The following is a 26,537-nucleotide window of genomic DNA, read 5'->3' as shown; positions in this document are numbered from 1 at the left end:
TTGCTGGTCATGAAGTGTGTCCATCTGCAAGTTAAAATTTTAATTTAAACATACAAATCACATTTCTACATTGAGGGGTGAGAGTGCGTGACTATGGAACAGACCCATGTATCCGTGATTTACAAGTTCTTTGTGAGAATGGAACAAAACCTGCTCTTTTACTGGCCATCTGAGGGTGCTGTTCGGCAGTGCAGAACATGACTCCAGCACACTCAAAGACCTATCTAGCTTCCAGCTTCATAATTGACTGATAGATGAGAAAACACATCTGAAAATCCTGCACAAGGCCAGTTTTTTCATGCCCAGCCAGGCTCTTCCAGCTGTGTTTATAAGGGGTGCTGCCAGGGCAAAGCCGGGCCAGGGTCTTTTAGCCAAAGAACTCTCACTCCCATGGGAATGATGACCCACCATCCATCCTTCCTCTGTATACATGAGTTTCACCAGTGAGAGCTGCCCAGAGGGAGGCCAGAGGAAGAGTGCAAGAGGCCATTCCATTTCTCCAATCCATTTCATTCCATCCCTCATGTCCAGACAGCCCATCTTCTGCAAAACACTGGCAAGAGCTGCCTGGCAGTGAGCTCAGAGCGGCCTCCTCCGAGCTGGCCCCGGGACGTGCCTGCGCTCCATCCTCGTGGGGGCTGACGGGCCCAAACAACTGTGTCACGTGTCACCTCCTGCATTTTGGGATTTGTCTTCTGCTTTCGTTCTTAAACAAAGGAAGCAGCTCATCAGCCCGGCGAGCTCGCTGCAGCTCTGTGATTTATTCCGCAGCCGTCTGGCAGGTGGGCGCACGCCGGCGGAGCAATATTTCCTCATTAGAGCCATCACCTGCGAGCGCCCCGTACCTGCAACGCTCCACAGGACGCGCCTCCTCAGGCACACGTGCTCCAGGCACACGCAAGGTCACCGGCACCAAAGCTGACTGAGGCTGCCAAATGTGGCTGTTCTGTCAAGCCAAGCCCTCGCATCTAATGGTGAGTTGAGAGTTTTAGGCACAAGAAGGAAAATGAGCCCTGTGCAACTCTCCCTGGAGGGGGGCAATGGATGCTCCTTGGACAGAAATCTGATGGAGTGACTTAGACAGCTGATGCCCACTTCCTCTCGAAAGGGAGAGGAAAGCTCAGGTAGCGAAATACTTCTCCTTTCCTCCTAGAAATCCAGTCTGCCAGTAAAAGAACAAGTTTAAAAGCCAGTGCCTTCTTAATTGTGCCGTCAGATCAACTGCTTTGGCTACACTCAGATGTAACACTTTAGCATCAGATCCTGAAGACTCCAACACATGCATGATAGTCATTTACTCCATGTTCTCAAAATCATGGGCACAGGCATGACTGGGCAAAGCCTGCATGTGAGCTCTTGCCAGTAAATAGAAAAATCCAATTTTGTGCAGGGAGTGACTTCCCTCACCCTACATCCCTGCCAAATGGCTCAAATCTGGTCTCTAAAGCTAAACAATGATGAGTCTGGCTAGCAAGAGAGCTGAATAGTGACTGAATTATCGAAAAAAACATTCAAGAAAGACAACACACTCACTCCTGAACCAGCGCTCACACTATGCACTGCACACAGGCTCACTGGCTGCTCTGCTCAACAGTGCTAAATTCCTGAGTAGAAAAACAACCACAGGCCAGGACTCTGAATCTCCAGAGCAAGAAACAAAGGCCGGGTCTGCTCTGTATTCTGATCCGAGCACGGCGATCACAGGAGCTGGATCCAGGCAGCTGCGGTCTTGATTACACAGCGGCGGCAGCTCTAACAGCCCCTCTCGGCAGAGAAGATTATTCTGTGCCAGTAAATTAAGCAGATATGAATTAGAAGACAAGTACAGTTTTAAGGTGCCTTTTCACAGTCCTTTTTTTTTTTCTTAAAACCACAGCCACCCTTTCAGTGCTAATCTGCCTCCAGTACAGTAGCAAGCAGCCCCCTTCCCACTTGGTCTCTCTTTCAAAGCTGTCAGTCGCTAACCTCCAAATGAGCGCTCAGGTGCCATTTCTAATCTGCCAGCAATATGTACTGAGATGCCCCTTGCTGATGGGAGAAGACAGCAGTAAGATGGGCTTCTGTGAAGCTAAAATGAGCTTCTCTCACACTAATGAGGCAGGACTGACAGGCCTCGAGGTGTCAAGTAGAGACTTCAAGCCTAAAGATGCGATGGATGTGCCCGTGCTGTACCGAAGATCACACTGCTCCACACAGGCAGTGGAGGAGATTTCTGCATCCTCCTCCCTCCTCATCTATCACTCACCGCCCAGCATGCACTGCACAGCTGGGCAGAGCAAAAGGAATGGGTACTGATCAAGAACAAAGAACACCTCTAGGATCCTGGTTTTAAATCCTCACCACGTGGAACAGTGAGGCCAATCCAGGTGGGCAGAAATGAGCATGTTTCAAATAGCCATGCACCAAAACAACCACCACAACGTGTCTCTCACTCTGATGGAGCTTCTCCACTTACTACTTTCTGTCTGTAACACTGGGGACAGCCAAGGGATGCAAGATATGTTCAGGAGGGGCCTTCAGACTACAGGCTAAAAGCCACACTCACAGCCATCAGGTCCTGCCCTCAGCACAGCTCCAGGCAATTTGGTCTTTCTACACCAAACTGAAAGGATGGGCTGACACAAATCCCCACCTGTTATGCCCACCTGCGGATACCACGCTCATCCTAGGAGTTCCACCTCTTCCTTTCAAGGAATGGAGTGGCTGAACTGTAGCACAATTAGCATGTAATTTGTAAGTCATTATAGCACAAAGTGTCTGGTGAGAATATTTTATTGAATTAACCTGATGAGCATAATTTTCCGTGGAACTATAAAAATATTAAACTATCTCTTGTCACTTCCTACCATCTTTAGAGATCATCAAGGCTATCGCTGCCACCCATAATTATACCTCATTTTAGAGAGCGGTAAAGGCCACAGGATGTTGCACCATTTCCTACAGAAATAATTAAAGAAACTGAGAGGAGAACGAAGTATTTTCATTAACTAAAAACTCTGAGAAAAGTACTAAGACAGGCATCAGGTGTTGGAGACAACGCACTCACAGACTTTGCCCCTGGGTTTCACATGGCAGTTAGGATAATCACCAAGTTATCACCTCTGAACCCTTCTGAACAGATTTCACTAAAGCAAACAAGGGGGTAACACTGAGAAGGGGCTCAGTGACTCCATCCTGTTTCACAGTCTAGATTAGGGTGCAGATTATTACAACTGTTCCTCCTCAAAACAGCTGGCTTCAGAAATTCCTCCCCTCCCTTCCACCCTCAGCTATTCCCCCACCATCACTGCCGTGGGCTGAAAAACAGGGCTATAAACCAGATCACTAAAATAAGCCAAGCTAAAAGAAATAAAAAGGAGGAGAACTGCAAGAGCAGGAGCTTCTTATGCCAGCTGCACTACTAAAGATAAAGCACTCAGTCATTCCTTGTGTAATCAGCTTTTCACTCCTTGTAATGCAAGACTTACACCAGAATACTCTGTCCATCAGACTTGGATCTCACTCTTTGTCAGCATAGGCTGAACCTGTAAAATCTCACCAAGTATCATTTTTCTATGGGGCAGGGAGAAAAGTGAGCATCTGTATACCAGATTTTTGGGGTACTATGTCCTCTACTTCAAGGGGAAGGTCAAAAGCCCCTCAGTGACAGAGCACAGCTTCTGAAATGTTCATACAATCCACCTCAGTGATTCATGTGCCACAACAAGGAACATTAAAGTGCCCCATAAATCCTGTCACAGTCGGAGAGTGCCGTGATGTGACAGACAGAATGATGGCTTTTGCCTGCTTCTGTGTGGGGAAAATGCTTGAGCCACTTCAGATCTCAGGAGACCCTGAGATCTCCCACTGACCATCTGATGATGCTACAAAATAAAGCAAACCATAATTCTCCAAGAGTGTTCCAAGCTAGGAATGAACTTCAACATCATATTTTATACATGTTGTACCCAGTATGTTGCACCCATGAGATGCTTCTGCCAAATCCTATTATTAGTTCTAATAGCAGGTAAAGAATTGAGGTCCATTTACTCTGGATACAGGAGGAGAATCTGAGGTTCCTTAGTTTTACTTCTCTTGTGCATTAGTAGACACGAATGAGTTAATATTACTAATTGAAGAGCTTCCATAAAAGCTTCTTCACACTCAAATTCTATCCACTCCTGCTTTGTGCTGGATGTTTGCTACAGATGTTAATGTTTGCAGGCTGCTCCAGGGTGTTCCTGGATAAAGGGCACATACCCTCACTCTGCATGTGGTATTTTAGGGCTCTGTACAGCAGGCCCAACACACTACAAGGCTTCAACCAAACAAACACATTCTGGTTTTTGAGTTCTAAAACCCCCACACCAACACATAAAGAATAAATAATTTCTTGCCCTGTTTGAGGAGGAAGGACAGAGCACAGAAGGAAAGCAGGAAAGGGTAAATGCTGTTTTCCTCCAGGCCACCGCTCAGTGGTGATGCTGCCACTGTCCATATGGAGCCGGAGTGCTGGCAGCAAAAGCAGCTCCATTCATCACTCACTCCTGTGCCTCTTTGAGCAGCAGCAGCGCTCTGCTGCCCTCGGAACATTTGGCAGTGCCCGGAGAAGCAGCCTTGGCAGTGGGCAGGCAGCTGTTTGTCGGGGCCTGGTGGGGGGCTGCTGCCCGTGGCACGTGGAGCGCGCGGAGCACGGGACGGCAGCTGCAGCCATTGCTCTCCATCGGCGCTAATCAATCTCACACCCTCCCCAGCACTGATATAGATAATCTTGTGGGAAGCTGGCCAAGCTCACTAACAGCTCTGCAAGCTGCTTCCTGACTCCAGCCGCTTGTTCCCTTTCAAAAGGTCTGTTCCAGCTTCAGTTCCAAGAAAGTGCTGTGCGGTACCAAGGCTCGTGTCACTCACACATTCACTGCTGGTGTGCAGAGAGCACACAGCCCTTGGCTGCACCTCAGCTAACTCATCAACACAGACACTTCCTCGCCGCTGATCACAACTCTACAGACCAGGGTAAGAGGCCTCACACATTATCATGTAATTGTCTCTCTGCATTTCACCTGCTCTCCATCTGCCAAACCAAGCAGGACTGCAGCCAGGTGAAAGTGAAGGCAGATTGAATCACAGACTTAGGTACTTCTAGTAAAATTCACTCTAAGAGACAGCCAGAAGCACTTGTAGAGAAATTCTTGGCCCATTTTATCTGATGTTACCTGGAACTTGGAGAGTGAGGCAATAGGAATTAAGAGGTAACAGCACAGGTATGAGGGCACACCCGAGAATAGTGACTGGCTGAGCCGTAAATCCTGTGCAGATGACATGGCTGTGTAGAGGTGTTACAGACATGACCCAGCAAAACTTAATACATACGTGTTTCTCCCCATCAATCTTCTTATCAGCTGCCTGCATTGCATCCAGGTACTTAAAATACAGTTCCATCAGCCTATCAACCTGCAAGGGCAGAAGAGAGAGATGTAAGCAAGAAAAAAGAACAATGCAATCATCTTTAATCCTTCATGCAATTTTGTTTTCCTCACAGCTTCAGCCTTCACAAAGCAACAGGCAGCTCTGTCCCTCCCAGGAAGCAACGTGTTACAGAAGGAGGGTACAAGTGCTGGTCAGATGAGCATGCTGAGGCTGCAGGCATCTGGATGTAATCCCATATGGGAACACGGTCCCATCAGTGCCAGATAAAAGGCAGCAAACAGACATGTGTCCCCAGCTCACTCTCTGTACTGTGGTCCTCCAGGCTCCTGGTTTCCCCAGTGGACTTGTCTATCTGTGCTGGATGTTCCAGCTCTCCCACTCTCCTCTGAACTGTGTTAGGGCAGCTGAAATCCTATCTAGTAATTATCTACAATTGGTAGAACAGGTTATGAAAAACACCTTTAAAACACACTAATGAGGAATACTAAGGAACCAGTATTTTCCCAGTGGCAGAATTTACAAATCCCTTGGGATCCCCTGGTTTGCAAAAGCTGCTATTTCTTTCCTGCAAAGCTTTGATCTATCCACCACCATGTAAATATTTTGGGAAGAATTTCCCAGAGCAAACATCACTAAAGTGAAACATTCTAGGAGAGGAGTGGGGAATGTTAAATGTGTACCACAGCAACTCCTAAACTCTCTGCAAAAGAGCTTCACCACCACACACACTGGCACATTTCCACGCTGTCCTGATCTCAGAGCCAGCACGATGTAATACTGCATATTGTCTTTTATGGCCAGGTTTCAGCAGAGACACAACCCAGGACAGAATTGCTACTACCATATGCAAGAGCACCAGAAAACAAGAGCACAGGGGATGTGGAGGCCATGCACTAAATGTCCAGTTTTGCAGTTTGTAAATACAATGTGAATGAGAGAACAAAGGTCTGTGACAGCACAAGTCTCTGCAGGCAGGTATGAGGATGGCTTTTCATAACTCAGCGAGTGCACCAGGCACCCTGCCCTGAGCAAGAACCCTCCCAACCTGGCAGCCCAGAGACTGAGACACACATTCAGCACTCACCTTCTCACTGTCATTCTCTGTGAATTTATTCAGTAACCGTGTCCTCTGCTGCCCTCTCAGGTTTCGCAGAAGGGAGGCCAGGATGGAACAGACATGTTCTAGAAATACAAAATGAAAATTGCATGCTGAGATCAGGAAGAGGAGCTTATTTCCCTCTGTAACATGCCGTTAAATTTACTATTAACACCCCAGCGTGTAGCTGTTGATAAGCAGAACCCTGGTTCCTTCCCATCATGGTGAGAGGAGACAGAGCAGTGGTGAGAGCCACAAGACATGTTTGCAGGGAGCACAGATAGCCCCTCATGCTGGCCCAGCCAGTGAGGTCTCCTCCTCCTCTGCCTCAGGGAACTAAAGCAACTTACACAGAGCACAGGTTCCACTCTGGTTTCCTCCCCAGGACGTGCGCCTGCCTGGCGGGACACATGTTTTGGGACCCTCCATCACAGCCTAAAGGCACCACATGCTGCCTCCTCTTTTGGGCCTAAAGGAGTCCTGGCCAAAGCCAGCACCGTCACCCAAATGACCCTCAGGTCACCAAGGCTAGGACAGCTACGAAACAAGAGAGCTGTAGAAAGAATATGCTCCTGCAGAGACTGAAGTGGTATGAGCTAGTGGAAAAATTCTCAAACCAACCACTTTCATTTACAGAAAATCCCATCAATGAATATAAATAGGCCACAACAAACCACAAACGACCAAATAAACATGTTTACAGTCTTCTCAGTTGCACTTGGGCGTCATATTTTTCAGCACAAACCAAGGAGGCAAGTAAAAAGTCAAGGCTGCAAGCACACAGGAGACACCTGTGTCAATGTCCCACCACTCTGAGAGGTGACTGAGCCACTCGCCTTGAGCCCAAGCACAGCAATGCAAAGCAAAGGAGAAGGGCTTGAGTCTCCTTCCCTTTCCAAACCAGCCAGTACTACTTCCCACCTGCAGGTCTGCTTTAAACACAGACCTGGTGAAGACCACCTAGCTTCTCCAAGATGTCCTCATTGTAATCTTGCTGATTAAGACTGATGAAGATCAATGGCCAGAAATGACTTCCTCACTCATGGTGGTGGGGAGCAATGGGGCCTCAAGATTTGGTATTTTCTGAGGGGGAAACGGCGTGCAGAGGAGCGGGATCACCACCTTATTGCTGTCACACCATGCACTTCCCCAGTGCTGCCTAGCCTGAATCCAGGAGCAGCCTTGATCAGTCAGTCCGGCACAAAGAATGAGCAACACCGCTGTGTTTGCTAGGAGCTCCTGCTCCCACTGCCTGGGCCCTGGAAGGTGAAGGCACACAGGCTGCCTGGCCAGGGTGTCTGTGCTCCCTGCTGCACGGATTATCTGCATCCTGCACAAGGGCAGCACGAGGAGAGGCTGCACAGGCGTGCACGCACCCCCCCCATTTCATTAGCTGCTTATAAATGGAGCTTCCTTTTCGAAACAGATTTCTGCCTGAGGTGGTGTCAATTTTTCATGTTCCAAGGAGATTGGGAGCGCTGCCGGCAGGAGGAGCAGGCAGATAACAGGTTTATCGGGTGGCCGCACCGTGTGGCTGCTCCGTCATTCCGACAGGCTAACGGGGGTGAAGGATGGCTCCGGGGGTGTCAGCGCACGCTCTCACTGCACAGAAACTGTTACTCCACAAAAAGCGATGCCAAATTAAGTGTTGACATTAAAAGTATTGTAAAAACCTTCCAGTTCTTGCAAGATCCCATTTTCTTAAGGTGAAAGAAATTCAATAAAATGAAGATTTTTTTTTTTCCCCATATATGCCAACATATGCTCTGCTGGTTTAGGAAGAAGCCAGCATTCTGTATATGTCACACTATTTTTTTCCCCAACCTTTTTTAGGAAGTGTTGACGCAGCATTTTAGTAGCAGTATTCTCACCAATGATCTATCTTCATTGCTTTTTTCCAATATTCCTTTACTAGGAAATGTATTTTAGCCATCATTTTTGCTTTGGTGGTCATATGCAGATATTTATCCATTTTATCAATAAAATCTTTAAAACTACTGACAAGTCTAAAGGAGCTGACACACAGGTTTTGAGAACAAGGTTGTTCTTTCAACATCACTGCAGAAAATCCAGGAAATATTTAGCTGCCTAGCCAAAATGTTCAAATAAATATTTTACAGAGATATTTCTGAACGATCTAAACTGGTTTTTTATCAGCTTCCTGAAAAATAATGTACTAGTATGTTTTATGTCGCACCCCAAAATCAAGGTTATGTCGTAATGCAAGTCCTGGCCCAATAAATAACAACATCCATGGGCAAGGACACTGGCCAAAATGAGGGCAAAGCTTGATGGGATGAGAGGCTGAATCCATGATTCAGTGGATTAAAGTGTTTGCATGGCCATGGAAAGGGAGAAACGCTAACCTTGGGGTGCAGGGTCCCAAGGATGGGGTCTCACCATTTCCCCATGGACTGACCCAATCTCCATCTCACAAATGCAACACTTTAAAAGCCGTAACCACAGTATTTGCTCAGGGTCAGATCTCCTTTGGGAAACGGTGAGTAGCTGATGCTGTTCTGAGCCCCCAGAATGCAGAACCTGCAGCTGCCTGGCTTTAATCTCAGTGCAGACAGAGGCCACCAGCTGCGCACTGCCCCGGGGTGAAGCCACAGGCAGCTTCCCTGCTACGGAATATTCTGGGACCTTCTCCATAAGAATGTAAGACTCAGCCAAAGTCCACATCACCTGCACAAAACACATCACTTCCAAGGAGGACACAGACAAGGCCAGAGGCAGAGGTTGCAGCCGAGCCTCACTTCAAAGAATGACTAAATGTGATTCCTTTGAGAAGCAAACAGCAAACCGAGCCGCACTCAGCACCACATAAGTAACAGGTACCAGCTGGCAGCTACTATGCATCAAGAACAACTTGTTTCATGCAAACATCCCAAAATCCTCTCAATTCATGGATGTGGGAAGATGGGAGGCTTCTCTTTCTCTCATCTGCCAGTAGCACTGCTGCTGCCCCATGGACAGCTCCCCATGATCCCAATCCTGCAGGGCACCATGCCAGACACATCCCTGGCTTTAGGAGGTCATATCCCATGTGCTTCCCGCAGCAGCACCAGGGTCCTGCTTAGCTCAGGATCACCTCAAGCTCTCAGGAGCCTTTCCCTCTCCAGACAGGCACAGAGACTTCAGCATGCAAGCAGTGTTTAAAACACCCTAATTAGATCGATCTTGACTTCAGCTCGGTGTGTTGGAATACAGATTAATCTATTCCATGCCTGGCACTGGCAGCTGCAACAGCAGGAGGTCCTGTCAAATCAAGCTGTAACATTACACTCCTCTGCCTTTATTATCCCCAACCCCACTTTTTTTTTCTTTTTACATCTCATTATAATGGACATCTGCCTGGCAGGGGAGGAAGCTCCACAGTGAGGAAGAGGAGGCAAGCATAATCCTGCAGGAAGGGGACAGCAGGCAGTTCTGGATGCCAGGGACAGCAGCCCGTTGGAGGCCAAGCAGGATGAGCTGGTGAACCCAGCAGCACACATTTAAGAGCCTTCTGTCTTGTAAAGAACGCTTAAGATAAATTGTAGTTTCTAATTAGAAGCAGGAAAATACTAGAAAAAAGCAAGACAGTTCTTTGAGATACTTCTACCCCTCCTACACGCCCAACTCTGGCTTCATGGCTGCTGGGAAACCTGGATGAAGCCACTGGCCCATCCCAGTATTATAGGTGACACTGGGACATGCTATTCCAATGGTGTAGCATCTGATAACTTGACTTGCTTTCATGTGCATTAATAATCTGCATTTCAGAAAAGTAACCCACTCAAGTATCACTGCATTTTGCCAAGAAAAATTTTATCTTAAAACACTGATACAAGCAAGAAACACCAATTTTATGGATGGGTGAAGGGAGGCCTGGGAGGATTGGAAAAGCTCCACATGCAACAGCCCCGGTAAGCTGGATCCAGCATCAAGCTGAACGTAAAACAAAATTCTTTCTATTGACTGAGAAAGTTTATTTTTCTGATGTTCTTGCAACAGAGCACGCTCACTTTAATTGAGATAAATTTAACTCTGTTCTCAGCATCATGGCTCACTCAAATCACAGGTTCCTGTCGGATGGTGATGGTGAAATAACAAATTGGCATAATAAAGCTCTGTTTAAACAGACTGATGCCTTCGTCGGGTGCTCACTCCTCAAGACCACTGGCTGGCAGAGGGTGCTCAGTTAATACCGATAACTCCTTATCAGGCCACGTTTCTGCTGCTGCCTATTCACTTCCCCATGCCCAGGGATCCTGGTTCTGCAGCAGACATTCATTCCAAGGGCACTGCTGCCTTTAGTGCACATCACAAAGGAGTAAAAGTGTATTTACTAAGAAATGGGTTTTGTTGTTGTTTCTAAAGGTAAGGTATAGCTGAGGCTCTCCAAAAGAGGCTTCATTATTGATAGAGGGCAAACAACCAAAATACCCAGGCAACAGGAATTCTCCTTTGGAAATTCGCTGAACTAATTCTCAGGTTATCAAATTAAGCATTCCTAACTAAAACTGACATCTAAGACAAGAGAAGGCATTTAAATGAAGATGAATTGGACAAACATTCTTTTATAGTTCATTACACTCTCCAAGTGAGCAAAACTCGGCTGCAAATAACCATCCTGAGAAAGAGCAGGAGGATATACAGCCTGTCGAGCCAGCTATGATTGCTTCACTACAGACTCTCTAATTTAGGAGGAATTTGTGTTTTCTCCATTTTTAGCTCACTGAGACTGTTCAAGAATTTCAAGCCAGCATCCAACACTGTGACTTGACTGTGCTGAAAGCTACTGCACCCTCATGGACAGGGATGACACCCTGACCCTCAGCTCTGCAACACGAAGGTTTTGGGAATGCAGATAATCATACAGTACCCCCCACATTTCAGAAGTCACAACACTGAAGTGTTATTTAAAATCTTACCCTCTATTTATGCCAAGAACCACCCAGAGCCAGATTCCTGTCCATCCCCTGCAATCACAGACACTAAAGGGACGCCTCTGTTCAACCCACTCACAACACACAACCACGACACGGCACCCCCTACACAGCCAGGCTGGTTCTCCTTCTGGCTGTCCAACACACCTGGGCACTCACATGAGTATTACAGCCCCACAGACAGGAAAACTCTGAGCCATTTCTGTCTTCAGCTGCAAAATATTTCTGGTTTGAGTTGCTTCACTGCCTCAGAAAAAGGGAAATTGCTTCCAACGAGTTTTTTCTCCCAAACCTAATATCCTAATATAATGATCTGTACAAACACAGGCAAAATTCAAGTGTAGATAATGCGTACTCAGTTAGACACCACAGGCCCAATCTTCAGGCTCAGATCATCCATAAAGATGGTTAAGAAATTTTCTCTTTCTTTTTTCCTAATTACATAGTGTACATAAAGCATAAATACGTGCAGTTTGGATTTAAATTGTTCACAGGCTCCCTAGAGTAAAATAATTTTTAAACACTGACAGTGTTTAAAATGTAGCTAACCAGCACTGACACCTTTATGCTAGCATTTAGAAAGGAAGAAATACATTACAGAGAAGTTACTTTTATCAAATTTAATTTGGATTATAAATTTCTGCAATAAATAAATGCTCAGCAAGTCACGTTGAGATTTTTTTTCACCAAGGTATTATTTTGTCACATTCAGAACACTGCCTTAGAGACAATAAAACAAACATGGTTTTATAGACTATCTCTTATGTAAATAGCAACACTGCTATAAAATAAAGACAAGGGGATATTTTCCTGCAACCATCACATACATACAGAAGATTTGGTGCTCTAGAGATTGAGCACTGGATGTCCTGGGAAAGGTGAAGCACCTGGAGCCACAGCAGGTGCCAGGATCCCGAGCCTGGTGGCACTTCAGCCACTGCAGACAAAGGGACAGAGGGACAGGCAGAGCTGTTTGGTACCTCACCCAGTGCTGGAGCATTTTAGCAAGGTTGGTTTTTAGGCAGCTGTAATTAGGCCCCAGGTTTCAGAGTCCACTGAGGATTTCGTGCTTTACAGCACAGCCTGGGGTGCCCACCCCGAGAGCAGCACCCCAGCAGCAACGCAGAGAAGGCGAGCACAGCCCAGCTCCTCAGAGCTGCTTTAAATAAATACTGATGCCACTGCTGCAAAGCCATTCCAGAGAATCCTTTAAAGGAATCTCTTCCTCCATTTGGCATACACATGAAAGCTCTCCCAATAGAAGATTGTTCTAATTAATTTTTAAAAAAACAGATTGAACACAGGATAAAGTTTTTATGAGAAAAGATGACAAGAGCAGACTGAACAGTAGCGTTCTTTTTGATCAATAAACAGAGATAAGCAACAAGCAGCATGTTCCTAGGACCAGAACAGCACAGAGGGAACCAGTTCCATCATGCCACACCTGCACCATTTCCCTTAAAGCCAGAGGCACCCAGGAGCTTGTGCCATGTTCCCCCCAAGGAGCAACTAGTGCATGGTTGGGGCAACACTCAGCAGAGTAAAAGCACACACTGTGCTGCTTACACTGTGTCAGGACCACGGCGTGACAGGCCCCAGGGAACCCTGCTGAACATCTCTATTACCTCCTGTCATTAGAAATTCAGTAACTCACCTGCCCAGTGATGCAAAACAAAGAAAATTGGACTTACTACCACAGCCTTTTAGGGAGAGTTTATTTTAATAGAACTGATTTCTGGACTCATCTTAATGTTCTCCATTTCTTCTGCATGTTAATGAGACAGAGGTGTGATACAAAGCCGGTTTGCATGGATCGCTCCATTTTCCTGAGGGCAGATTGGCTTTTCACACTATCACAGAAATAGTCAGGAACTGACCCTGTCAGGGCTTTCCAGACTAATCCTCACAGCAGCCAGGACTGCACACAGGTATCAACTGCAGTCTCCAGAAGAAGCAGATGAGACAGAGATTAGCTCACTTTCCAAAACTGAAAAATTAAGTCAATGGCATGAGCCACAGACTCAGATCTCTATCCAGAATCTCCTATTCCCACTGAAGCTTTCTCTCAGTAAGAAGAATTAAACAAACCTCACTTCCACATTGCAAATGAAAATTTCAAAACATCCCCTAAATCCATCGAAGTACAACTACATATTTTATTAGATAAACCTGCAATTTTTATTACAAAACCTACAGAAACCAAACCTGTCCCTGCAAGTCCATTACATAAACCCCAGACCACACGACAGCATTTCCCCCTCACTATTATCTACCCAAGACAAACAACACAAGGCAGATAAAGTGATCAGAACTGTCAGCTGGTGCATGAACTGCTCTGGGGCTGGGTGACAGGTGAGCCCCTGCTCTCCACCTGTGCCATGAAAGCAGCCACTGCCACACATATGCCCAGCCCATGCCACTGCCCATTCCTTGTCCTCAGGAGGGAGGACAAACAGATGCCCAGGGAGTTGTCCCCAGTTCAGCAGCTCTGCCAGAGAAAGGAGCTGCTCAGTCCCAGCTGGTGCCTTAGCCAGCACCCAGAGAGCTCTGAAGGAACAGCACCTCCCTCCTGGGCTTGGGAGAACACCTGAGTCCCACCTAAGCTGCCAGGACAGTCCCAAAGCAGGGGATTTGGGTTTAGAGCTCTCATGTTGTTGCTGTTTCCTTCCACTTTCACTTGGTTTGCTGCAAGAGCTCAGGATAGATCCTAGGCATGTCTGAGACCCACTCACACCTCTTCAGCTTTTGACAATATTCACCCTCTGTAGAACTGAGCTGAGCAATCAAATGGCACAAAACCTTAAGCATCACTGGCAGTATTTAAAGTTTCTTCCAAGACAGTCAATGACCAACAAAATGGGAAGGGCAATGTTGCCAGGAGCAGGAGGGACTGACCACTCAGCTCAGCATAAGGTCCCACAGTAATCGCAGCTTTATTCCACAGCAGATCTCTGTTAAAGCAGAGTTTTCCAGGGTAGAGAGTTAAAAAATATAAAAAGAAAAAAAAAGCAACTTCAAAAGCAATGCAGTTTATTTCTGCAATGCCTGATGTTCATCCAGTCACACTTCAGTGCTCAGAGCCATGAAAACACTGCTTTTGAGGTGACATTTGTAGTTGCCTCATTACTCTTTTCAAAAGAGTTTTGCATCAGAGTAAGAGCTTCAAACAACAGACTCTACAGGAGTAAAATAACTTATTAACAGCACATGAAATGGGATCGCCAGGAGCTGCTGATACCAAAACAAGCAGGACAAGTGTGCCCTCAACAGCCAGCTAGCTGTGACAGGGAGCAGCAGGCTGGACATCCAGACCTGAAAGCTGCAGGAGGAGCCCTAAGAAGATGGGTGCTGTGCCTTTCCCTCCTCCCTGCAGGTACTTTTCAGACATTGGCTGTCCATTCACTCCCTCCATGGCAATAAGAAGGATCTGGAAGCACACCCACCTTCATGTTCTTTTTCAGTTGTTCCAACTTTCTTTATCTTTCTGGGTGATTTCATGAAGAGAGGGAAGATGGTTCTCAGCCCAAGGATGTCCACAAACTTGTGACAGTTGTCTGTGCCCTCTGGTCCGATCATGGCGTGGTCCAGCACCTTCAGGGCACTGCTGCGGGAAATCTTCTTCTCTCTGTGAAAAGAAAGAGGCAAATTAAATTGTATAGGGACATGAGGAGCTTTGGAGCACCCTACTTTAAAGAGACAAGGGAAAGGAACACGACAAGGAAAAGATGAAGAGTCCGAGCACAAGCTCTAAGCAAGATTTTTCTTCTAGAAGGCAAAACATTGTATCAACAATAACTCTTTTCAAAACTGTGGCTGAGAATATTGTCTTGGTTATTTCTTTTTTAATGTCCTTTATCTCTTTTTATTTTCTGTTTTTATTTCATTTTATGTATTTTATTGTCATGGTTTTATTTTCTTATTTCTTGGCTACTGAAGAAGGTATTTCTTCACTCCTTTACAAACACTGGCACAAAACAGAAGGGGAGGCTGGGTTGGATACAAAAGGCAAACACTATCACACCAAAAAGATCAGGATTTAGATCTAACAATAGTTTAATTTAATAAAGGAGTAAATTTGGTGAACATAGCTGTGTCATCTATAATGAAACCCCATCACCAGGAACCACACAATGGAAGGAGGCAGACAGACTCTGGGGTCTTCTGCTTTAATGCCAGTTCAGAATGTTGGTGGCAGTAACTCACACCAGTAACACAGGGATGCCCTGAAAATGATCCTCAAAGCTCCCAGAGAGCTGTGGAAAACAACTTCCCTGCAGAGACCCAACTTCATGAGCCCCTAACATCACACAAACTAAAACACCCACACATGAACACCCCAGCCTGAAAGAAAGTGACCCTGCCCAGTGCAGCCACAGGCACTTTCAACCCTGAGGTGGGAGGGCACCGTGTGGAGCTGGACTCTGAGTTTCCTCCACCAGCCAAGGGCTGTGCAGGAGGGTGGTTTGGCACCCCCACACCCCCACTACAGAGAACTAAAAATAAAGTACTCCTTAGGCCAGATGATACCAGAAATGTTTTCAGGGGAAGTAATTGCATATTGATCAGCATTTAGGAAGGCTGCGCAGGGCTGAGCTCTGGAATATTCATTGGGTTTAAGTTCAGGCTTTTAGAGATCAATAGCTGCTTGCCTGGACTGTCTGGAGTTGATTTTATTTGAAATATTTATTCTGCCAGAGGGCAAGTAGTTTATCTTAGTCTCATCTGTGCTTATTGAGGGAACTTTTAGCTGAACACTAATTCACATACAAGCAAACATAAGAATCACCAAATGGGGAGGGGCCTCAGTGTTCATGGGAACTCTGAATTACAACTTCATTCACTGACCATTGTTTTCCTCCTTTTAACACCTTTCCATCTGAGACACTTCTTTTGGTGCACCTATTATTTCAAAAAGAAGAGGTGCTGACATTATTTGGACTTTCCACATTAGCAGAACAGAGCCTCTAACTTTCCAAAATACCAGTAAAAGCAGAACACTAGACTTCCTGGGAAAAGTGTGCATAAAATGGTTCCGTTTAATTAACCAGAACATTTAGTAAAGAGACAGTTCGTGTTTCTAGGGGTCATTAGGAACAGCAGGACAAGAAAACATAAAAAGATTTTAAGAATCATTAAAAAATTTACCCTGAAATAGCTGCAGAAAAGCTTCAGGGAGCCATATGGAGTTGTCTGTTTTCACCTTGTTTTACTGTATAGGAAACAAAAGCTTTTCTTGAGGGTCAAGAAAAGTCCCAGCATAGCTGCAGGACAGAACACTGTGCAGCCCAAGTGATGCAGGTCCCTGTGAGCTCCCTGGGCTGTTATTTGTCTCTGTGCATACACATGCTCCTCAGTTCATGGCTGGGAAAGCCACACAACATTTTCCCTGAGCAAGAGAGAATCTCCCTGACGCATCCCCCGGGAGCGGTGCGGCTGCGTCTCCTCAAACCCAACACAGCTCTACAGCCAAAGCAATAAGCTGCCTGTCAGTGTGCACCAGGGAGCTGACAGGACAAGTCTGTTTTCCTCTATTTTGACCAAACTGCAGTTAGGTTACTAAGGCAAGACTGAGGGATTGAGCACTAAAAAGTACTTCCTGACCTAAAAAGAAAATTTAGTTTAATTCTACGGGACCCTTCTAAACTTTCCGCTGGTGGCTACTTCCTTGATAAACCATCTTGTTTTTTATAAAGATGCTACATAAATATAATAATTAAATAATTATATATAGCCCTGCTCTCATTCTGCTTCCAAATTTCCTCCTTCACTCCTGCTGTCACCAGCTTTATCCCTCTCAACCTGCTCTTCTCCCAGACCCTCTGCTCACCTCCCATGTACCTGCTTGGTGAAGCCCCAATTCCTTCAGGGCCAACTGCAAGTCCCAGACCACAGCATGAATCCAGGACCAGTCTGGCCATGGACATGCACATGAGGCACATCAGCCACATCGGGCTCATTTTCAGGCATTACCGCTGTCTCCCCATAAACCAGAAGTTCACACGATACAACATCACCTTTTGCTGTTGGCCACACATTTTAAGGCTCAGCACAACAGAAGCCATCCTGTTCTCATGACTATCTGTAGGAATATCACGAGCACATTAAATACTCATCGAAAGCTGCTGCAGCTCTCTGCAGGTCTGTGTGCACACAACCATCAATAATGGAACGACTTGGCTGGATGGATCGGGCAGCACCAGACAGAGAATGCAGTGTTCCCTACGACAGTAATGGAGATTCAAGCCTGATATCTTTATTCTCACACAGCTTATCTATCTCACATCATGTCAATACACTTTCAACTTTGCCTATTTGTCCTTTCATCTGCACAGGCTGTGGTACAGTGATTAAACACCTCCAAAGTAAAACCAAAAAATAACAGATCTCTGCGCCCCCAGCCTTCAGAGGATACCAACAGGAGAGAAAAATATTCTGCCTTGTTTGTGGGCAAGGTGGCAAATCACAACTGAATGGCATGTCTGTTCTCTGCTGTTTATCATGAAGGTATCAAGAAGATACAGCTGTGCAGCTCCAAATCACAGCTATCCACATCCACTCCCACTCACATATCACATTCACTATTTACAACAACAGATTGTTGTCACCTAAGTCCCTCTGTCCAAGAAAAACTGAGCACCTGTGAGAGCTTCTAAGCACTTGAACTAGATTAGAAAAGTTTAAAAAAATATAAAATAATCAGCTGTCAGTATAGTACATGCCTGAGGACAGTAGTGACAGAAGCTTATAGAACAAATTCTGTGAATTGTTAGGTTTTTTTCCCACAATCACTCTACCAATCCCACTCAAACCGTAGAATCCACAGATTGAGGCCTTGGAAACGCTGTCCATCAGGCAGAGTTGCTGCTGACAGATCCATCACACTCTGTCCCTCCCAACCCTTTTGCAACTACTGTGGGGGGCAAAATGCAGCCAAGGAGATATTTTCCTCTTGTCATAATTTTCCAGCTCAGATCCTGGTGCAGAGAGTGGTAAACAGTAGAGTCAAAAAATGGGTAAAAAGCTCTTAAAAATCCAAACACTGAGTCCCACCCACATGGCACAAGAACTCCAACTAATTAGTTCTGCAAGGCTGGTTTAGCAGCTTAGGACTCCAGGCAGAGGGAGGCCTCCCTCCTGTTCTTAGTTTTAGAGCTTTTCCTTAATTAGCCTCAAGAAAACCCAGCGTTCCTATTTGAATAATCCACGTTGGGTTATTTATTCAGTTCCCCGCTGCCGCACATTCCCCAGCCCTGAGCTGCAGGAGCTCAGCATTCCTGGCTGGTGTTTGCTAACCCGTCAGCACACAGCCTGGCACGCTGGGGACAGCCAGACAGAGCCCGCTGTGCCCTCCCGCAGCTCTGGGGAGCCAGACAGCCCAATAGACACAACTCGGTGCCAGGCCAGCAAGGAAAAGTGAAGAGAGAGCAGAGAAGCCCCAGAAGTTCAGGGTGTGACAAAGCACAGCACAAGAAATGCAAACTTAGGCCCCATTCACAAAAGTAATTTTTGTATCAGCATCCACAAAAATTCAGCAGCTAGGAGGCTACACAACACAGTGGAGTGTGAACTGGGGAACAAAAGGAAAAACGTTTTCACAAGGGACATCCAAAGGTCCTCTCCTGCCCACACAGAGGTTATTTAAATCCTTAGAGGGTTAGTGGCCTGACCTACAGCATTCTCTCTAGATGAAACATCTGCACTGCCACTTTCCAGCAGCCACTGTGGCAACCCGAGTTCTTAGGAAACTAAGTCAAAGACAAAAAAACGGAGATTCCATGCCTGAGAAGGTCCAAATCACTTACCTGCTGGAAAAAAAATCAAGAGAAGACGGACAGATATCCTAACACAGAAATTTTAAAATAAAACCATAAATATCTAGCCAGAGTAGGTGTTGGCACATCAAAAGCAGGAAGGAAATCACAATATTAATGGAGTACCTTAGCATCAGGTTCATCAGCTGCAGACCCTCACCCTTCAGGAAGCGATCACGATTGGAGCTGAGCATTAGGCAGGAGCAAAGGGAGTCAAAGAGGTTCTCCATCATTTCCTGTTCCTCTGCTGTACTTGGATTGTGCCGTTTAAACACCTGAATGACAAACAAAGCAAAATTACCCCCAAAGGTTGGGCTGTGCTGTTGCAGAACACACGTGAAGAGTTTGTATCAAAAGCTCCAGCACCTGACAGGTGTCAGGCAGTGATCACACAGGTCACTGCTGCATCCTCTCTGTAGCTGCTACCCTTTGCTGCCCTGACTGTGCACCCACAAATGTGCAGCAGCCTGGTGCAGGATTTAAAGGATAATACACAGGCCTCCAAGGGGAAGGGCAAATTCACACTCAGGTATGTGGATAAGCTGATTACCAGAGAATTCCTTTACAATTCATACCTGAGGGTGCTGCAGGCAGCACTACCTGAAGAAATACAGGTGAGCTATGAACACATTACCTTCAGCCAGCTCAAACATGGGCAGCCCTGTCCTTGGAGTAGAGCACACTGAAGATGGACCAATTCCAACCTTGCCTATCTCCTACTTGCCACGAAATGATAATGTAATAATTTAACTTCCGCGTACCTCAGCATTAACATCTTTACAAAAGGGATTAATCTCAGTGACCATGGATGACACACCCCATGGAAGGTATTTGGGGACTATGCTTCACCAAATATGAAGCACTTTTAGGATAGCACCTGCACCCCAGATATTTTCCACTCCTCCCACCCAGCCCAGCAGTCTCCCGATGGAAGAGAGGGCGTGTGGGAATTACTCACAGATAACTGCTGAAGCAGCACATCGATCCCATCCAGCTCCCCAAGCAATTCTCTGTTGTCTAGACGGAGGTGGGGGGAAGGGGGAAAAGAGAGAGAAAAATGAAGCTAACTGTCAGATTTTACAGCCATCTAACACTGATACATCAGCAAACAAAATCAATACAGCCTGACAGAGCACAAAAGCTGCAGAGAAAGAGGGTGGAGGCAAGGGAGCACATGGGGGAGAGCAAAGCGAGCAAAGGTGAGCTGGAGGCAGAAAAGGGCTGCTGTGATCTGAGAGAAGCCTGGATTCTGCCCTCACTGACAGAGACATGGCAGGCACGGCTCACCATCATTATTCTGGAGCAGAATCGCCAGCACCTCACTGCAGTACAGCTTGTTGGCATCAAAAGGCATCTTAGCCTGTGGGGGAAGGAACAAGAAACCCATCAGGGCATGGCCCTCAGCATCTCACTGATTTGAAGAACAAATTAATCAAATCACCAAATGTATGAGCAGCACTTAAAATAAAACACAACTGCAGTAATTCTGCAGTTTTCCTCAGTGACAGAACAGTAACAATTCTGATTCAGGGGTGATGGGAGGTGCATGTGGGCTCATGCAAACAGGCAGAAGCTCCACCGTGACCCTTCACTTGGCCCTACATCCGTAGGTTTGGTCAACTTGGCTCAAAACCCCTAAAACAGTCTCCAGTTGTTTGCCACACAGAATCTCTTTCCTGTGATTATTTTCCACAATGTTACGTGGGTGCATGGCACTTATCCCTGTCTGGAAGTCTGTGCCTGTCAGCAAAACCAGAATTTCAGAACATACATCACAGTAACATTGAATAGTAACTGCCAGAGTTTCGTATGAGAATCAGAGTGTCACAGTCAGAAGAATGTGAGATGGGTTTTGCCTGCACAATCACATAACTTCCATTTCAGATATTCCCTCCATCTTCAAATATGCTAAAGAAGTCACAATGAAACCAAAATGCTGAATTTGAATCCCCCCCCCCAAAAAAAAACCCCAAAACCCTTCATCTACAAAAGCAGACTGAACATTAACCAATCAGATAATAATGGAACCTGGTTTACTGAGGGATTCATAAAATAAAACAAATTTAAAAATCATCAGTTACCAGCTATTTATACTCCACTGCTCAAGAAGGGAAAAAGCAGAAGTCCTAGGCTTAAAACATAGCATTTGTCACCCAGTTTTTTCCCCAAACACACAACTCCCTGCAGCATGATGGACAGTCCTGCCTGTGTGGGGCTGCTGGGCCAATCATCCCACCCTGCTGCCATGGAACAGAGCATGGTGTGCAAGCACCATGCAACACACAGAAACATGGAAAGCAGGAAGACCACAAATGCCACCAAGTATTGCTTTAAATAAAGCTTTTCATTCCAAAGGATCCGCAACCACTCTGCAGAGGACATTATTTACAGCAGCCAGGGGAAACCTCCAAGTGGACCATGGAGGAGAGGGGAAAGTGCTTGGTGCTGTACAGCCCTGCCAGCTTCTGCCATGGGGTGACCAACTGCTGCCCTGCAAATCTTGGGAAACAACATTCTGATCTCCCAAGACTGCACACATGGTCAAACCCTGCTTATGTTTGCAGAATAGAGCTATAAGCTCTCCATCTGAGGCAGCTCTGACAGTCACAATACAATTAATTATAAGACCTGAAATGTTGTCAGGAAACAAATTCATCTACTGTGCTGTGTGCCAGATGTCCTTATCACTGCCCAGACAGAACCCTGATCTTAAAACTTATCCCACAGACATTCCACAGCAGCTCTACCCAGCTGCTGAGATCCTGGGTTAATCCCAAACACCACTGTTAGGGTGAGAGATTCAAGACCAAGCACTGCCAAGAGCCAAAGTACCTGAAGAGGGGTTCATTAGCTCCCCAGAACCCTGTGCAGGCAAGAGAAAGCCCTGCCTGGTCCCACAACCCAAACCCAGGGATAACACAGCCAGGAATACAACAGACACACCCTGCACAAGCTTGGAATGCCGTTGAGCATTCATGTTCTGTGGCACCAAGCAGGGGAATCCTAGTTGGAATTATTTTGCTTTCCCAAGTTTCTCATTCTTTCAGCTGCCACAGCAATTCCAAGGCAGGCAGCAGTACCTACCTGACAAGACTAAAATTAACTTCACTTTTTCTTTTTAAGCAAAGGACATAATTATGTTACTACCTGGAGTGAGAAATTACAGATTACTTTTGCTAACAAGGATGTGAAGTGCACAGAGGGGTACCTGCACTTACACAGCTGATGGAGAATTTCTGGAACTCAGGGGCTTTCTAATCATGCAGACACTTAAGCACGGAAGTGCTAATGCCTTACTGACAGGTTAGAGAACAGCCAGAATTTCTTTGCTGTATTTCCTTTACTATTTCTGTGAGACAGATGAACTATCCATTCCTTTTCTACAGCATTTTCCAGTGAATGTTTAGGCATATTTTCACACAAGACTGAGTTAAACTATGTAACTCACTGCCACAGGATGCAGTGTATAAAAAGCAGCTTTTAATTTAAAAGGCACTTAGTTGAGTTCAAAGCAAAAGCTGCCCTCAGCAGCATTTAAACACAGACATCACTTAAAACTCAAAAAAGTGTTAGAAACACAGGAAGCAAAGGCCATTAAATGGTTAATATTATTGTCCCCTCTCACTGGTCAGCTTTTATACTCCTACAGATCTCACACATAGAAATCCAACATATGGGAATCCAACATGCATGAATCATATGAAAAGATTAAAGAGACAATTTCTACCGCAAGACATTTATAAAGACAAGACCGAAGTGTGTCTCTTTAAACTAAAACTGCCGAGGACACAGACCCTGAACTATAACTTTTTGCCCTTAACTGGGCTTTTACAACACACACACAAGCAAAACTGGCTTTTCTTAAGCTAAATTTTGGGCTAACTGATCTGTAGTAGCAAAGTGGGAAAACAGCTCACCTTCAGCCTCTTGAGCAGCCACTGCATGAGGCCCTGCTGTGCAGCCTCCGTGCACATCTCTGGCCGGAACTCTGCCATGTTCTCCACGATTCCTGAGAAGAAAGACACAGAAAACAGATGGCTTTCCCCACCAAAAGTTCCTAACGTCATGTTTCCAGTCTCTCTCATTCTTACAGTCTTGGGAGATTTACAATCCTGAAGGACTGCAAGGAGTGGGTGATGGTCTGACTGCCAGCAACGGGAACACCCTGCAATGGTTCTGTGCTGTGCAAAGATCAGGGAGCAGAGAGGCAATTATGTCTTTCCATGAACTGCAAATGTTTTACCACCTGAAAGTTAAATATATTGTTAAGACAGAAACAAAGTATAGCTCGCAGATATGCACAAAGTAAATACATGGGCAGTGGAGCACTTTCCTGGAGGTTTTTAAAAGCCGTGTAGATGTGGCACTTTGGGACATGGTTTAGTGGTGGCCTTGGCAGTGCTGGGTTAACAGCTGGACTCAGTGGTCTTAGAGAGCTTTACCAGCCTAAACAGTTCTGTGATTGCCTCTGGTGCAGTGCAGTGGTCCACATACCTGCACCTTCCAACACAACTGGGTTGGGAAGAGGCACCTTTCATGCAGCTATGGGACAAACGACAAACTCTGGCTCCAGGGACGAGTGATTCCAAGCTGTGCTTGAATAAAAGCTGCACCAGATCCTGTACTGCAGTGCTGGCAGTCCAAGGGGAAAAGAGGAAGGGGGGGAAGGAAGGGGAGGGATAACTCACCACCTTTGGTACAAACCACAGAAAGAAGCGAGGGGCTGTGCAGCAGCCACTTACCCAGGGTGTTGTGGACACCATCAGCCTCCTCTTTCACACTTTCATCCAGGCGCTCTAAATTCTGGACCAACAAGGCCACAACCTGGCCCTCCACCTAAATCCCCGGGGTCATGGGAAAGATAAAAAGATAAGAAATAAGACTGAAAAAAATACAAAGGAGAAAGAATGGGTGGAAGGGTTAATAAATAATAAAAAATCAGTGAGCCCTACTGAAATACCCTGCCAGACATGATCTGAAGACATGAACAACCCTGCTGTAAAATCGCGAAGGAATCATCACGTAAATCTGTCGCTATGTTTTTCCTAATTAATGAAACAACTTTTGTGTTTCAGATTAAACAGAAAAGCATCAGGAGGTAAAAATGCACCTTGTTCACAATCTCATTTCCTGAACCAGCCCTCAGAATTCTGAAGCACAAGGCTCACAAACCACTGCAGATGGTAGAACTGTCAGCTCTGTGAGCAGCTCCCCTCCCAGCTGGTCACTGCTGCCTGCCTACACTGCTGCTGGACCTTCCACCTAGCGGGTACAAAAAGCTGACAGAACAATGCTCACACCCACAGATCCAAACCCAAGAGCTGAACAATCACCAGCTGAAATCCTCTGTTTAAATCCTGTCAAGACAAATGCACCAAGTTGACTTCAGTGAGTTAAGGAAAACCAGACAGGGCAAGGGGAGAGTCCCTGAATCACAGAGCTCACACCCGAAATACGCCTTTAAAACTGGAATTGGATAGAGTCCAGCTTGACTCTGGCAAACTTTCCATTGTGGACATGAGCTTGGACCAACAAAATAACATTAAACAAAATAACATTACCAATTCAAACACTCTTAACCAGCTTTGGGCCCAGTCAATATCTGGAAAAAACACAAATACAGGATGCTGTGGAATACAGTGCAACCATCTTCAGATACCCTAGAACCTTTTATCTACTTTCTTTAAAAAAAAAGTAATCTAAAAAGCAGATATCTAAACATTTCTCCCAAGATAGGCCTGACTTGTTTCTTTCAAGGAAGACAATGAAACCTCTAAACATGGCTATTATCAGTGGGCTGGTGACAATGAAAACAGAGAAAGAACTTCACTTGATTTACTACCTCTCCACATATTTTATAGAGAACATCTTCTCTAGCAGCTCCTCTCTCCCATTTCACTCACCCAGAAATCTCTCCACCAAGGCAGAGTAATTAACAACAGCCCAGAGGCCAGCTGGAGAACTGGGCTCTGAGCACCATCATTAACCTTTGGAAGGTAACATTATACTGACTGGACAAGAAGGATTGTAGGAGACAACAGAGCAGCCAAACAAAGCAAACAAAAGAAAACCTGTAATTCCCCATCTTCCAAATTCAACACAATAGTTACAGAACCAGACACAGCCATAGCAACCCTCAAAGGCAGCAATTCACCAGCTCCAAGGTAGGACAGACCTGTAAAACTCATGTTTGGCTGGGCATCACCTCTCTGGAGGGTTTGGTATTCCCCTTCTGCAGCCTGGAAGCAGGAGGCATCCAGCACAAACACCAGGAAAAAGGGAAATCCATCCTTTTCCAAGAGGTCAAGAGGTACTCAGAGAGTTAACTGTGCAGGGAACACTTAATACCAACCAATGCATCTTCTACCCACCTAGGTAATCTTCTGGGTTGGTTCACTCTCTGTGCCAAAAGAATTTACTTCTGGAGCCTCCTCCACCCTTAAAGTTCATTTGCTCTGCTACATGAAAACTTCCAAGTTTTTACTTCTTGTTAAGAAAAAAATCACACTGTCACCAACAGATGCCCCAGTTCAAGACCAGATTTTTGGGCTTGAAACAAGAGCTACTGGGTAGAAGACAACCAGTCTCCTGTTCAAGAGGTGAGACTGAAAGATCACAGCAGCATCACTGTCCTTTGGGTAACAGTCCCTGCCACAAACTTGAGTTTTCCATGGGTGAACGCAGGTCACCCTTTTCTGCAAGAGAGAAGGGAAATGCAAACAAAGCTCCTGTTTTCAATGGGACACTGTCCAAGTCACAAATATTATTACTTCATTCTCCCTCCCTGCACAAAAAAATCTCCCAGCCCACACAGACTTTGCAATATGACAGTGTTCCTTCCAAAAAAGAAGTGGTGCAACAACATGCAAATGGTGCAACTACCCACTCCCCAAACTCCAGCATTTCACTCAAAACACCCATTGTGGTCTCAGGTTCAGAACAGGCTTCTCCTGGCTATCTCCATCATGATGTTGGCAGCACAGACACCCAGAGCTGCAGAAAGCAGGATGGGTCAGTGTTCATTGCTGGGCTGAGGCAGATTTTGAGGCACTGAAATAATCTGGGGTTTCCTACTTACAAGAGCGTCTATGAGGACTTCGGCTCCTTCTTCACTCTCATGGAGAGTATCAATATCAGTCAGCTCTTGCAGCAAGTCAACCACAGCTATGGAAACATGTGCTGGGTGTTAAGGACAACCAACAGGGAGGCAGGCACATTTAGTACCAATAGCAGATGGCTCTTAGGCCAGCCAGTGTGTTCATGACACGACCCCAAAGCAACTGGCAATAC

At 45.9% G+C, this 26,537-nt stretch overlaps 1 protein-coding gene across 1 annotated transcript in view; it reads right to left on the bottom strand.

Annotated features, from left to right (window-relative positions):
- Window positions 1–26,537, bottom strand: part of CTNNBL1 (catenin beta like 1) — a 47,452-nt gene that overhangs the window by 6,360 nt on the left and 14,555 nt on the right. Inside the window, exons 5-13 of the mRNA XM_069033988.1 lie at window positions 26,326–26,423; window positions 23,990–24,083; window positions 23,165–23,256; window positions 20,535–20,607; window positions 20,206–20,264; window positions 19,374–19,522; window positions 14,880–15,061; window positions 6,491–6,588; window positions 5,350–5,430 (exon numbers count right to left, since the gene is read on the bottom strand). Coding sequence (XP_068890089.1) covers window positions 5,350–5,430; window positions 6,491–6,588; window positions 14,880–15,061; window positions 19,374–19,522; window positions 20,206–20,264; window positions 20,535–20,607; window positions 23,165–23,256; window positions 23,990–24,083; window positions 26,326–26,423 — 926 coding nt within the window. The remainder of the gene's footprint in view (window positions 1–5,349; window positions 5,431–6,490; window positions 6,589–14,879; window positions 15,062–19,373; window positions 19,523–20,205; window positions 20,265–20,534; window positions 20,608–23,164; window positions 23,257–23,989; window positions 24,084–26,325; window positions 26,424–26,537) is intronic.

The sequence above is a fragment of the Aphelocoma coerulescens genome, chromosome 20 (assembly GCF_041296385.1).
Source record: "Aphelocoma coerulescens isolate FSJ_1873_10779 chromosome 20, UR_Acoe_1.0, whole genome shotgun sequence".
NCBI lineage: Eukaryota > Metazoa > Chordata > Aves > Passeriformes > Corvidae > Aphelocoma > Aphelocoma coerulescens.
Note: the sequence above shows the minus strand (reverse complement) of the source record. Positions and strands in the feature narration are given on the sequence as shown.